Source organism: Pithys albifrons, chromosome 6 (assembly GCF_047495875.1).
Source record: "Pithys albifrons albifrons isolate INPA30051 chromosome 6, PitAlb_v1, whole genome shotgun sequence".
NCBI classification, from domain to species: domain Eukaryota; kingdom Metazoa; phylum Chordata; class Aves; order Passeriformes; family Thamnophilidae; genus Pithys; species Pithys albifrons.
The window spans coordinates 14,917,752-14,933,043 of record NC_092463.1 but is presented as its reverse complement, the minus strand read 5'-3'; the positions used below and the strand labels follow the sequence as shown (position 1 = coordinate 14,933,043).

At 38.1% G+C, this 15,292-nt stretch overlaps 1 protein-coding gene across 2 annotated transcripts in view; it reads left to right on the top strand.

Annotated features, from left to right (window-relative positions):
• Positions 1-10,045, top strand: part of BDKRB1 (bradykinin receptor B1) — a 37,828-nt gene extending 27,783 nt beyond the window's left edge. Inside the window, exons 1-2 of one of the 2 annotated variants that reach the window (XM_071557584.1) lie at positions 2,773-3,133; positions 5,237-10,045. In XM_071557584.1, the coding sequence (XP_071413685.1) occupies positions 5,293-6,378 (1,086 nt within the window). In that variant the 5' untranslated portion in view covers positions 2,773-3,133; positions 5,237-5,292 and the 3' untranslated portion in view covers positions 6,379-10,045. Of the gene's footprint in view, positions 1-2,772; positions 3,134-5,236 lie in introns of those variants that run through there. The other variant, XM_071557583.1, reaches the window with a different exon arrangement.
• Positions 10,046-15,292: the final 5,247 nt, after the last annotated feature.

Genomic DNA, 15,292 nt, shown 5'->3' with positions numbered 1-15,292 from the left:
AATGGTGAGGATATCAACAGCCAGTTGGTATTTCTGGCCTGCAGTAGGTACAGGCAGGAATAAATCTCATCTTTTCCATCTCTGTTTTTTCAGGTTGGTTTTGGTTTCACTTGAAATACAAAATTAACAGCTCAAAGGCTGTTACACAAACTGTGGTTGCTTGCTGTGGATAGGTCTAAGTTGCTCTTTTTAGGCAGGGTTTCAGTAGAGAAGTCAGATCTTGGCTCAGGTCTGCCAGATCCCCAAGCAGTTTTTAGCCCTTGAATTATCCTTTCACTCCAATTTTTCCATCAGTATTTTCCAGGCTATATTGATCCCTTCCATATTCTGCTGTTTCAGACTCTGGAAACTGTAGTTAGTATGACTTGCTTATTATCACACTGTCATAGTACCAGGATCATTCATTAGGAATCATAAACAACTGCACAAGATTTTAAGCTCTCCTTAGCAATCCCCATAGTATATGTGAAGCAATTCAAGCAAGTTAAATAAGAAGTTTTACATCACAAGGTCACATCAAAAACCTTTTCTCGTATTCCAGAAAAGATGATCAGTTACAGCAGATAATTAAGTTAATTTCAAAATCATTTCAATAAAAAAAAAATTCAAACTCTCAAGTCATACTGTTCCAAAAAGATCATGTATTCCAATCATTGAAGGGTTAATCAATAAGAGGAAGATTTTTAGTGATTGAACTGTTAAGCCAAAAGCCAGAACTCTGGAAACCTTGTGCATTTCTGCACGTTGTAATGTGTGTAATAATTGAGCAGTCTTACCTCTAACTTCATCAACATGTTTGTTTAATCTTTCTATCATAAAGGCTCAATAAGCATTTGTAAATTCTTATGCAGTATTAGAGAATGTGTCCTTTCTGCAAGAAAGTCTGCATAGACAGGGTGACTGAACATCATACAGGCTTAAAACATAAACTAATGTTCTGTGAGTATTCCAAGCTGAAGTTGCAAATAGACCAATGTCTTTACAGTAAAAGGCTTCTAACTGCTGACTCTTACAGATGTTTTCTTAACTAATCCTTGACATTCCTTTAATTCATGGTCCCTTACACCTGTGTGAACTGCAAAATGTTACTTTCTACTGGTTGAAATGAAAAAAGAAGTTGCAAAGAAGTAATAAATTAAATCCCCTTTTGGTATAAAGTTACATCCTCTTATGTAGAGTTGTTCTAAGTAGTTAAAATGCTGGAGCCACAGCAGTACCTATTCATTTTAGTATTTCCACTAAATGCCTAGACTTCCAATTTTGAATCTCACTCCAATACCAAAAAAGCTCCAAATATGACAATGAAAAACAACAGAAAATAAGAAACTATATTTGCAGGAAGGAGTTGGATTTGCAAACCAATATTTTGATCCCATTTTCACGTGATGAGTTTTGCAAGACTATGTCATTTATCATATGAATTTTATACACAGCTGCAGCTTTCTATTCAGTAAATGTGGAACTTGGCAGTTCCTAGAGACTCATGTCCAAGCAAAGACAAATTCCAAACTTCTTGTTATTGCTCAAATGTTCTTCTTATGGAAAAAATAACTTCAACACAGAAATGCACAAGCGTAAGCAAAGAGGAAGCTTTGGAAAGTCTGTGACGAAGATCTCCTGTTGCATTGCACTTACCTTTATGAGTCAGTGTGAGAGGAGGTTTTTTGAGATTCTCCTCCTGTAAGTTATTAGGATTCCTTATGTAACTTAAATTTTACATAATTTGTGTTTCAGGTCTTTACCAAAATAAAAGTTTTGAAGATATTGAAAAAAAGTCTTTTTGACAGAAGTGAAGCATAGAGGTTCATTTGAGATGTATTTTTATACTGTTTCATTTCTTTCAATAAAATAAATAAATTTTTAACAGGATGGTGTTTAATAAAATAAACACTTATCTATTTAAAATCTTGGGCCATTTTGGAGCATTCTTCATTATGGTGGTGTTAACTGTAACAACTTTTTTAGTGTATCAATTTTACCAGTGTTTGCATAATTCCAGCTTATTATCTTTTAATGAATAAAAGATTGGAACAAAAGTATTTACCATGATAAGAAAGTTCATAATAAGGTATTACTATTCAGCATTCCATGGCTTTTCATTTTAACTCTTTAACACTTATCTAACAAGAATGGACACAACTAAGAATTGGGAGGGATGGTGCATGTGTTGGTTAGGCAGGCAATGGGAAGAAAGTTTTCCTATAAGTAAAGAAGCATTCGAGTCCCATTGCTTTATAAAAAAGCTTGAAAACTTGTGTTGTTTATGCAGATATACTTGAGAGATTGATATTTAAAATCTGAGATGCAATAGATATTATCTTTCTTAAGTTTTGCTCTAAACAGTGGACAATCAGAATGAAAAAGATAAAAATAGCTTATAAATGACCAGTCTAAGGGTACAAGATCCCAGCAGGTAATTAGGAAAAAAAAAGTTTATTTATGGGTGCAAGCCTGAGAATACAGAAGTCATCATGCATTACTGAGAAATAATATTCACAGAGACTCATGCAGGGGACACCTATAGAGGGGCATAAGACAAAGCTTTCCAATAACAGCGGAAATGGGGTTTAGCAAGTCCATGTTTCAGCAGCTGTTTCTATATACCTGTACTCCTTTACTCCCAGCTCCTTGCCATAGTTCCCCACCAAGGTTAGCAGGGGAAGGAGCTCCCACCACAACAAAACACAAGTTCTAAGTTCGTCCTTGTGAGCACTGGCACTGAGAGGACAGTTCAGAGGTGTTAATGAAATTGTTATGGTTACAGACAGTTATTCACACAAAGGAACTTTTAATTGCCAAGGACCTTTGCTTCAGAGCTTTGGCTTGTAGTCACAGGACAAGAGTCATGATATATGGCTTGTACTGTTTCACAATGAGAATAAAGTATTTCACATGCCTTGGGAATTACTATAGCTGACATTTGGAGAAGTTAAAAAAAAATCCTGGGGCTTTCTTCCAAAATGTAACATCACACACACTGTGCATGGCCAACAAAACACTCAGACAGCTCTCAGTCACTCAGTCTTGCCTAAGGATGCATCTCTGAGTTCTCTCAGTAACATCTGCACTGCTCTTCACCAACTCTTTCTGGATTTGAAACTTTGCCTAAATTGCCAGGAAGAACAAGGAATAGGTATGTCTATCTTTATTTCATGTCTTATTTTTACTAAAATATTTTTTATATTTTATCTAAAGAACAGGCTTTTGTGCTCTCAGTTCTGACCTGTGCAATCTAGGAAGACTTTCCCTTTCTTTTTCACCATGAAAGTAACTCTGAAGACCAATATTAGTTTATGTGTAAAATCAAGATTCACTTTACCTACTTACCCTAGCTGGGCAAAAATGCTGATAGATTCACTTTACATGGAAATTTATCAGAAATCAGTTCAAAGTAATAAAAAAATGCCATTATTTGTATAAAAGATGCTGGAATGTGTTTAGTACATAAATTGAAAAATATTCATGTGGTTAATAGTCCATTAGCACTAAATATTTAAAAATATTTACAAAATATAACTGTCTTTGAAGAAGAAATAATATTAAACAACTGAAAATAAATTACATTTTCTGTCAAGAGGACATTTAGGGCTCTAAATTTATAGAAGGCTGGCTGCAGCACTTGGACACTAACTGGTAAACTCTGAAGAAATTTTTGTGATGACAAACTCTACAGAATCTTCAGGTATAATTTTTAGATGAATAAAAATTCAGATTTAGCTGTTACTAAAATCCAAGTTGCAATGGAAAAGAAAATGTTTCTGATGTTTTTAGTTTAGCCCATCATGAATGAATTCATGGCTCGAGCCCAGGCATCACATCTGAAGTAATTGGCATAAGCTGATAGCAAGAAATTAAAAGAAAATGGGCAAGCAAGAAGAATAAGCATTTATTTTACTTCTGTATTTAGTAGAAGAAATAATTCTATTTATGCTTAACTGTTATCTTTCTTTTACATTATTTTTTTACATATAATGTTACAGATTTTCTACCATTGCTCTCATGCCTTAGCCAGCCTCAGGTTAGATTCCTGCTGTCTCACAAAGAGCCTCTGTGATGCTATTCAGCCTTTTATTTGCTAAATATATCTCATCTGTAGTTTTAAATCCTCTCAAGTCATCTTAGTTTGCATGAGACTGTCTGTGAACTAAGCAACATTCAGACTGTTGTGAGGGAAAATGTTCAAATCCAGAGAGCTGAGTTAACTCAAGTTGTTGTTCAGTTCCCTGTCAAAACTGCCAGCTTCAGTAAGTTTATGAACTCAGATGCAACTTTGCTGCACACTTAATTCTGCAATGATGAAAAATGCTCTGTGCATTAGTACCAAATAGCATGATGTGGAATATTAGTACTTAACTAGTTCATGGAGGTGTCACAGAGGTAAGTATTGCAAGCTGCTCAGATACAGACATCACCAAGTCTGTAAGTATTCATGAAAGAGATGAACGATGGTCCTAAATGCTCTCTTCAGAATCCCCATCCTTATCTGTCTCCTTGGTGTAAAAATATGGAAGTTGAAAGAGCAGAGTTAAAAAAATGCAGCAGAAAATTAACATTCACAGTGACTGATTGCAAAATACTAATTTTTTAAATGTGTTCTTGTTTATGATTGGCATGCTCTACTTGCATTTGAAATACTGAAGGGCTAGATGTCACCATAGGCTCAGCAATACCTTATCTGCCACAACAATTCTGAGACTAAATGCCTGTAAAAACCAAGGTCCAGGCACTTTGGTCAAGCATTGCAACACCAGACGAATGAAGCCAATGCAGGAGACAGCTGTGACAATTCAGTGGATTTTCATGGGAGGATAACGTTTTACCTGTGCTCTCCTGCACAATCTCACATAGAGTTAACATAGAGAAATAAAGGTATTGCCAATGCTATGAGGGACTAAACACTTTGGAGGCTGAGACTCCTGCTACTCTCAGGGAAAGGGAATTCTCCCATATCTCTGTCATCAGTCTGGAAGAGACATACAGAGCTACTTACACTAATTTGGCACTTTCCTTCGCTGTGCCACTTTAAACAATGGAAGCAAGGAGAGGAAATTTCATAGGATGCAAAGTTCCATCCTTGCTAATGCTGGAAACATTTCTCACTGTTGCGCATTCCAAGTATGGACTGATCTAGCCTATAGAAATCAGTAAGGACTAATAAAGAATTTCCGGCAGTTAAATGTTTGTTACATCACTCATGGGAGATAACTTTTGCAATTTTATGCTTCTTTTTTTGCAGTCATTTTCTCTCATTTGAAAGACGTCTCCTGTTCACTTTGAAATTTTTTAAAAAGAATGACTGAAACTTCTCTACTGAATATTTCCTTCTCAAATCAGAGTGAAAAAGGGAGCAACTCAAGCTTTTGCCCAGACTTGGATGACTGGTGGAATGCCGTGTACTACATAGTACCAAAGTACATCAACACTGTCTGTGTTATTGGAATGTTTGGAAATATATTTGTTCTCTTTGTTTATTCACTGCAAAAGGGCCCCCTGAAGATAGCTGAAATCTATCTTATGAACCTAGCTGTTGCTGATCTTGTCTTCCTCATGGGCCTCCCTTTCTGGGCAGCAAACATCAGGAATGAATTTAACTGGCCATTTGGCAGTTTCCTTTGCCGCAGCACCAGTGCATCCATCAGCCTAAACATGTACACAAGCATCTACTTGCTGGTGGCAGTCAGCGTGGATCGCTATTTGACTCTTGTCCACACCTTGAACCACAGGGGGATACGGAGCAGAACTATTGCCAAGGGCATCTGCTTGCTCATCTGGTTCTTTGGCATCCTTCTCAGCATCCCAGTTTTTATGTTTCGGACTGTGAAAGACTTTCCCCTGTGGAATATTTCAGCATGCACTTTGGACTACCCCACCCCATCGTGGAAAATAGCTGAAAAGCTGGTACTCAACATAGTGGGATTTGCGTTGCCATCTACAGCAATCATCTTCCTTAATTTCTCTACCATTAGGTCCCTGCAAAAAAAAGTAAGACAGCGAAGAGCACTCAGCAAAACAGATTGCAAGAGGCAAAAAGGCACAAAAGCTACCAGGCTGATCCTCACAGTGGTACTGATGTTTCTTTTCTGCTGGACTCCTCACCATTTTTTTGCATTCCTTGATATGTTATACCGTACAGAAGTGATTGAAGGCTGCTTCTGGGGGGAACTGATCAACTTTGGGGAGCAGTTTTCCTATATGCTGGCTACCACCAACAGTTGCATTAACCCTATTATTTATGTCTTTGTTGGGAAATACTTCAGACAAAAGGCTTTAGAAGTCTTTTCACAGTTTATTCCCTGTGGATTTCCCTTGAAATGGGTATCTTTCAAAGAAATGTCTTCAAATTTCAGTATGTTTCCAGTCAGGAGTAGTTTAACCTAATGGTTATTGGTTCCATCTTCATTTTGATATTATAACTTATTTAATGCCATTGTAAATGTCATTAAAAATTAATATGAATTACACTGATATGGCATTTGCAGACTAAGATAATTATCTGTTAAAGGAAATCACTTGAATTCTCGTTTGTTCTCAGGTTATTTTTTATTTCTGAATTATCCACCCAAATGCATAACCTGTAATACCAGAATTTTATACCAAATAACCTAATCTGTTTTACCAATTACCAGTGACTTGAAAGAAAAACTGTTTGACAAGATACTAAAAAATATTACAGAAAACCATAACCCAGCTGAACATTTTATTTTATTGCATCTGTGATGGCAGCTACTATAACACCTAAAACACCATTCATAAAACTGCACCATGAATTACAGAGCAAATATGAGCTTAATCTTTAGCTGATAATTGCATTTGAGCAATTATAGAATAGCTCCAGTTATTTTGAACAATATTTTAACTGGTTTGCATTTCGACAGTAATACATGGAAAATCTGAATAATCTTTTGTGCATTTCAATTACATCGGGCACATGAATATTGTACATGATGCACCACAAAGAAAGTGTACATAAGCTGTAAAAAAATGAAAGTGACACAGTAGCCTCCTCAAAATCTGACATTTTTGATCAGGTAAATGTTAAACAATTGGTCATCAAGTACATAAAAATTCTTTTCTTTTTTCATGAGTGAAAATATCCATAATGACCATTGATACTGTATTGTTTTGGAATATCTTTCATGTGAGACAAATCCTTTGACTCATATTTATATTTTTATGAATACAAATTGATAAACTGCATAATATCTCTTTTTTTCATCATAGTATTTTTCTTTCTTTTTTTTTTGTCAGTTTTTCTGCTCCTTTGGGAAAGAGTAAATATATAGTTCTGTGATTAAAAATCCTTGTTGCTATCAGAATGTAAACTCTTTTAGTAGAAGAAAACTTACTTTCCATCACAGCCACATTTGCAGAGGAAACTTAAGGCAAGAGAGATCTGTCTCCACAGTTCTATGTATATATATGTATAGATATGGAAAAAGCTATAGTGCCGCCTGTTCAGCCAGAAAGATCCTGAGTGCAGAAAGGAGCCTACAGACACATCGTTTGTATAATGATTAATTTAATTAGTCACTATAAAGCCTGTTCAGTCTTGTACTCACTGTAATAACACTGCATTTTCTGCAGTTCTTTTTACAGTTGCCATTTTCAATATGGAATTAAGCTCTTGTTTGATTGTAGAAATCTGCCTGTTCAACTTCATTTCAGTAAGATTAGTGTTAATTTTTAATGATTCTCTCAAATTTTTTGAATCTGAACAGTTTAAGCCTTTTGAAAGCTTAAAAGTCTATCTTCCTGCAATGATGGTTTAGGAATTAAGAGTGAATTACAGGACAAGGAAGGAAGAATCACTCATAACTTTACTAGTTTCACTCTTTCTGTGACAGATGTTTTAAAAATAAATGCAAGGCTTAGACACTTGCAGTTGCAACAACTGCATGTGAAGTCTCCTGAGTCATCAGAGATCAAATCCTAATTCCTTCTTTATTGTAAACTGTTGAACACTGTATTTATTTAATACATTCCAAGCTGAATCCATAATTCAAAAAACTTATGAACAGAGATATTCTCTTGGGAAAAAAGAAGAAAAGAAAAAAAAAAGAAAAAGAAAGGAAAAATAATAAAAACCTGGAAAAAAAAGAAAAATAAGTGTAGAAACAGAAGTGACATTTTCCCACTGTGGACGAGAACCTTAAAAGGGAAAAGTATTTTGTCTTGTCTGACTGACACTAGTTCATGTTATGCAATGAACAGAAATAAAGGGAAAAACACTTCTTGTGTGCTGTGGCATATTTAGAGTATGAGCTAATAGATTGAAAATCAGTTTGAAATCTGAATTTAATGCAAAGCCTCCTCTTCATTCAGTGGGAAAGCAGCAAGGGCTTTGATGAAAATCCTAGCTCTTTTTCATGTACACAACTGTCAGGAGAAGCATCTGTAGTTTAAATATTGCTTTAAACCATTTAAAAGGGTCTTGCAAATCAATGGATTTACTCTTCAATATGAATGTATGTAAATGTATGCATTCCTGACTGTATATTATGGTCTACTGCTCATTAGTGGCCGCTTTTAGCGCTTTTTCCTTTCCCTATTTGCTGTACTGCTGATCACCTCACTGAGTTGTGCCTGGGAACGTTTCAATACCGGCCATGGATATGTTCCTGGGCTGGCAGGAGGCCGGAGCATTGCTGCTGTATTTGTGCTGCTGTACTGGACGGGCTGGAACTCCAGTGTGAACTCAAGTAGAAGGGACTGTGACATACGGATGAGTCCATGATGGAGCAGAGATCCACCTGCTGCCCATGCAGGACCCCAAACCAGAGCAGGTGGATGCCTGAAGGAGGATGTGACCCTATGAGAAGTCCATACAGGAGCAGGTTTGCTGGCAGGACCTGTGACCCCATGGGGGACCCATACTGGAGCAGTACATGAAGAACTGCAGCCCATGGGAAGGACCCACCCTGGAAAAGTTCAAGGAGGACTATTTTGGTAGGATGCCATGCTGGAGCAGGGGAAGCAAAGATTCCCTTGTAGCCTTTGGTGGAAACTGTGGTGAAGGAGTTTGTCCCCCTGCAGCCCAGGTAGGACTGTGATGTCACTATACTAATGGTGGATTTGAACAAGAACCCCTCATTGTAGCCTGGCTGAGAACAAGGGGAGGAGAGCATTGTAGTGCTAAATCCTGTAATCTGGCTCAAAAGGACCAGAGATGGAGATTGTAATAGGTATGCCTTTAAATTGCTGTAAGCCATGATTTGAGTTGCATGTTATAGCAATAGCTAGTGGAGAAACCACCTACATGAATGGAGGAGAAGCCCTAAAAGAAGTGTAAGTTCATCAGTGACCAGACCTGAGCTGGCCTTGACACCCAGTAACTCCAAGCACAACACCTCTTCTGTCCTGAGTGACCACCAAAACTGATGGACCCCAAAGACATAGAATAAGTTAACTCCAAAGACATTTTGTGAATATTTGTGGACATTTTGCAGGGGTAGTCCACCAACTAAGGGAATGACATGTGGATATTTTATTAAAGGATGTCAAGAAGCATGATACTTCATGAAGTTGTGCTGAATAGTGTGTGACCTGGACATGATGTCAATAGTATGGCAAAGGTGTAATGTGCTGCTTTGGGCTGGAGTAGAGTTAGTTTTCTTCACAGTGGCTGGTGTGGGGCTGTGTTTTGGATTTGTGCTGAACACAGGGTTGATGATATAGAGTGGTTTTGTTATTGCTGAGCACTGCTTGCTCAGAGCCAAGGGATTTTCTACTTCTTGTACTGCCGTGCTAACAAGGAAGTTGGGGGTACATGGGGGGTTGGGAGAAGACACAGCCAGGACAGGTGACCCAATCTGAAAAAAGGGATATTCCACACCATGTGACCTCATGACCAATATATAAAGTGGAAGCAAGAATGAGGAAGGAGAGGGACATTTGGAGTGATGGTGTTTGTCTTCCCAAATATCTTGTTACACAAGATGGAACCCTGCTCTCCTGGAAATGGCTGAACACCTGCCTAACCATAGGAAGCTGTGAATTAATTTCTTGTTTTGCTTTGACTGTGTGTGTGGCTTTTACTTTCCCTAATAAACTGTCTTTATCTCAACCCATGAGTTTTCAGCTTTTATCCTTAAAGTTCTCTCCCTGATCCCACTGGTGGGGGAGTGAGTGAGTGGCTGCTGGCTGGGGTTAAACCACAGCAAACAACCCAGGAGTGCTTGCTGTTTCTGCCTTGCAGGCAAAGAACAAATTTAAATTGCAGCAAGGGAAGCTCAGGATAAGCATTAATAAAAATGTTCTGGTAAAGCTGGTGATAGGCTGCCTTGGAGAGAATCCAGTATGGTAGCAGTGGGAGTCCCCAAGACCACTTTAGACAGCCATTGTTGGGAACAATATCAATTCTGCCCCAGCAGAGGGGAGGATTTTTTTATGATGTAGATCCTTCCATTGACTCTTTTTCTTGTGATCAATATGTAGAGTTTTCTTGTTTGCCCTTTCATGGCTCTTCACCAATCACCTTTCAATCAGTACTGACATGCAGCTCTGGTAGCCAGTAAACCAATAATGCCAGACTCCACTGCCCATGGGTTGTTCTTTTGAATAAGCATCCTTATTGCCTTCTCTTGTGTTACTTCTTACACTCCTGACTAACATTGTCCAACATCAATCATTAAAAAACTTCTCTGGTGCAATACCAATCTTTTATAGGTGAGATCCCAGCACCCTAAGAGCTGGCAAGCATAATTCAACTTGCTCTCCTCATCCAACTATATTCAATTAGTGTATTTTATATTTTAATAATAATTTCTCTAGGGTAACAACTGTATTTTGGTTATCTGCTCAGGACATGCTTAATGCCCGGCCTTTGGTTTATAATACAGGCCTCCTAGTCCTAGCACAATAAAACAACATTTAGGATTCACTGAAACCCATCTCAAGGAATAGTACATTTTGCTTACATTTGCAATATCAAAACATTTTGATGAGCCATTTCAATTTTACAAACTTTAACTGTAAATTAGGGAATTCTCATGTCAAATTCCATCTGTAACAACAACAACAACAGCAGGAATTACAAAAAAAACACCACCAAACCAAGCTGATTGATTTCTAAAACTGAAAGAAAAGACACTGACCACTAAAAATAAAGACAAGAATTTTCAGAGATCTATAGCTGCATGGGCTTCTAGCCTGCTAGAAATCATCTTCCTGGGAAGAGAACTGTTTCTCATCCATGTCAAAATCACACAAAATCAAGTAAAAATGTTGATTCTTAGATGGAAGAAAGCACTCTGCTCACAGTACAGATGTAGCTTTCAGCACCCAGATCCTCACAGAGGTACTTAAACACCCTGCAGTTACCTGTGACAGTTTCATGAGAGACCTGATCACAGAGCAACAGGACCTACTTCACTGCCTGTGGGTCCTGTGGGTCAAGGTCAGTGGCTAACAAAGAAGCTGGTGGTTCACTCTCCCAGAGAGCTTCTTGATTCACTCCCAGCAGGAAAGGAACAAGTGACAAAAGCTCTGCCAAAATGTTCAGTGTTGAACAGAGAAATATCTGATTGGACATTGGGAGCCAGGAAACATAGAAAAAGACTGAGGGGAGAGAAGAAATAAGCTGTCAGTGCCTGTGTCAAGCCTCTTCCCAATGCCAGAGTGTGTGGAGTAGGCGGGTCACAGTGACAAAAATAAAAAATTGATGGAGGAGAAGGCAGAGACTGGCTGTACCAGAGGACTCAACAGGAAGCAGTGTGCATATGAAGGGGAAATGGCTTTGACAATGAACTGGGAAAGCATTGGGACCTGCTGGCAAGGACCACAGTAAAGTGCAAAAAATCAAAGAAGTAGTAGATATCTCAGCATGGGACTTAGGATATTTTTTCCCTTAAAAAAAGCCTCTCAGAATTAAAAACATTAAAATAAATTATAGAAATTTGAATTTACCAAAACAAGTATCCAAGGGCCAGGAAATGTTTGACACAAGACTGTCTCTGGAATCTCAGTGTGGCCTCCTCCAGGCTATGAGTTATATTACAGTCTTATATGACTAAGCTTTGAATTTTCAACATTGCAATTTATCCACTTCTGATTTAGCCTTGCGTCACTCTGCCTCATGTGGGAGAGAAAGGCACTTACATAAAGCAAACAATACCCTCAAGAAATGAAATCATCCATCCTACATATTAAATGAAAACAACAGTATTGATAACACACATCCTGCCTTGAATTTTACAGAAGGAAATCTTTGAAAAAACATGTTGAAACATTTGTTTCACTGAGATTATATAGAGAAAAATGAGTCTAATTATCATATATAATCATAACTGAAAAGATTAGAAGACATTCTAAAATAAGAGCTAATAGGAAGAATATTGTGATCTGCACAAATGTAGGAAATAACATCCTCCTTTCCTATAGCACAGTGATAAAGAGTAGACACCATCTTTGGTCACTGGAGAGGAGGTGTCAAAACACACCTTCATTATAATAGAGCAGATCAGGGCTTTGGGTCCATCAGGAGGGGAGGGAGAAGAGCAAAACTGGAGATTCAAAAAATTTCTATTCTGTTAGTACAAAGAATAGATGGAAACATAGATCTTGGGGCTGGACCATGCAAGGGCATAGTTTGGTTTTGGGTTTTTGCATGAGAGAATTTGAAGCTCAAATGAAAAACAAGCTCATCTGAAGAGCGTATCAGCTTATTTTAATTACTCTGGTGTTCCAACTGTTTTTTTTCCTTTGAATTTTCAGCAGTTGCTGTTCATACCAAGTCTCTTATTTCACACATGACTCGGAGTAAAATCCTGACTGTTTTTCACAGCCTACTGGGCTAGATGAGGGACATGGCTCCTCTCTCCTAAGCTCCAAACAATAGAGAACCCTTGCAACTAGTATGTTTTTCCCTGGTGGAGAATGGCCACGGACCCATTTAGTCACAGGTGTCATGCCATAATTGAATTCACCAGAAGACACTGCATTACAAACACCTGTCATGCTGAGAAACAATGTTGGCAAAGCTTGTCTCCAAAGCAGGAGTGAACATTATCTCCTTTCTTTATTGTGGGTTTGTTGTTTTGTTTGTTTTTTGGTTTTTTGGTTGGCTAGTTGGTTGGTTGGTTGGTGGGTTGTGGGCTTTTTTGGTGTTTTTTGTTGGGTTTTTTTGGGGGAGATTTTTGCTGCTGCAAAAAGAGAAAGTCTTGCTAGAGACATTCACTCTGCAGGTGCTCATAAAGAACTAGGACTTGACATATTCTTGAATTTCACCTTGTTAGGAAGCATGACTTGAACAGATCCATCTGCCTCTCAGGGTCAATCCATAGGCAGCCATGCATCTGTTCTGGCTTTGGCTGGGATAGAGTTTGTTTCCTTCTTAGTAGCTGGTACAGTGCTAAGTTTAGTTTTGAGAATAGTATTGATATCAAACTGACCACAGCTGGGGACAGGCAAGGCATTGGTCAATGAGTCATGACCAACTGTATTGTGCACCACTTGTTTTTATTGAAGTCTATTCCTCTCTCTATCTCTCTCCTTTCCTTTACTATTCTTCTTCTTATTGTCATCATCAGTAGTATTATTATATTTTATTTCAGTTATCAAACTGTTCTTATCTCAACCCACAAGTTTTACTTTTTTTCCTGATTCTTGTCCCCATCTCACTGCATGTATGGTATCTTGTTGCTGTCTGGGGCTAAACTATGACATCGTACTACCTTGTGTGAATAGTAAGAGGGAAAAAGCTTGCTTAGCACTGCTCCTCAGTTTCTGGCAGGAGAACCTTGTCCATACAAACTACTTTGGCCATGCTGTTGCCACAAGTTCAATAACTCTCTCGTGCTATCAAGCACTGGTCATGCTGATTGCATGATACAGTAAAGAGGATCAACTAATCCAAACTTCCTACTTTTATGCATATATGTGGGTGGTTGCAGTGTATTCTACAGGAAAACACCTTAGGAAGAAAGCATCTAAGGAAACAACTGCTCGAGAAAACCCTGATCTGCCATCTTAATCTTGTGCACTTCAGGTTTGTTCCAGCAAAATATTCACTGTCTGCTAATGATATTTTCTTTCAGGAGTAAAGGCATATTTTCCATCATCAGACTAATCTACAGCTACAGCTGGAAGAGATGCTCTCCTCTGGGAAGTAATTTGCACATAGAAAAGTTCACATTTGGCTTTCAACTCCTGCACAGCAAATCCCCAGCCACACATCAGGGATGAAACCAGCCAACACCACTTCCCATAGGGAGAGAGATGGAATAAGTCTCACATCCATCACACAAGGCTAACTCAATAGAAAAACTGCAAGGTTCAAATCCTAAAGAAACTTTTCAAATTCTTCCAGTATCTTTTTGATGTATGGACAAATGTACATACCAGGTAGCTCTGGAGTCTCATGGAGTGAGAAATAAAATATGCAGCCTCAAGCATTCCTTATCTAAGTGACAGAACTGCACTGTGAATAACAGCCAGAAGCTCACCTTATGTATGTCACAGTCAATTTAAATTAGTGGAGCTGTACCTATTTGCTCCAGATAAACTCCTGAACACAGATAGAGCCTTTGAGTGCCTATCATTACACCTTTTTAAAATTATACATTTTTCAGAATCAAAGAAATCACATCAGTGCAAAGTTGACATAATAAACAATAGTCTCTATGGTTTTGAGATGATTTTTAATTATAAAGCTACTGATAAAAATTGTTTTCATGTGACAAAACTGCTGGCTCATACTGCAGAATTTATTGGGGGTGATGAGGATTTGCCCAGGACAAGTCATGATGAGAAAGATCAGCCCCTAATGATAAAGTGAGACACTCAAATTTGATAAATATGCAAATTGGGGAGGGGGAAGCCAAGACCTGATACTAAATTTAACAAACAAAAAAGCAGCTAAGACAATTTTAAAAAGGAGAAAACAAAAAAAATTTAAAGATCAGGCTGCCTATTCTGCAAAACTTTAGTCAGTGCCTCACGAATCATAAGCAGCACTGAACCTCTAAGTGAGGCCTCTTGCCAACATTGCTTAACTCTTATCTGCTGATTGCATACCAAGTTCCAAGCATGGATGCCAGTAATTCAGTTCACACAAAACCAGAACACTGAATCTCTCTGATGTGGCAAGTGGTAGTCAGACAATGGATGACGATAACGACTGATGGGACTTACTGCCCTACAAATATTCTTGTGTTTAAGACAGATAAATAGTAATTACTGGAATAGCCAAAATTATTTGTGAGATATTATGATGTTTAGCATGGTTCTTTCTCCTGTCTTGCCTCAGAAGTTTGAACATCAAGGGCTGCAAAGCACCACTGGGTTAGTGAAATAG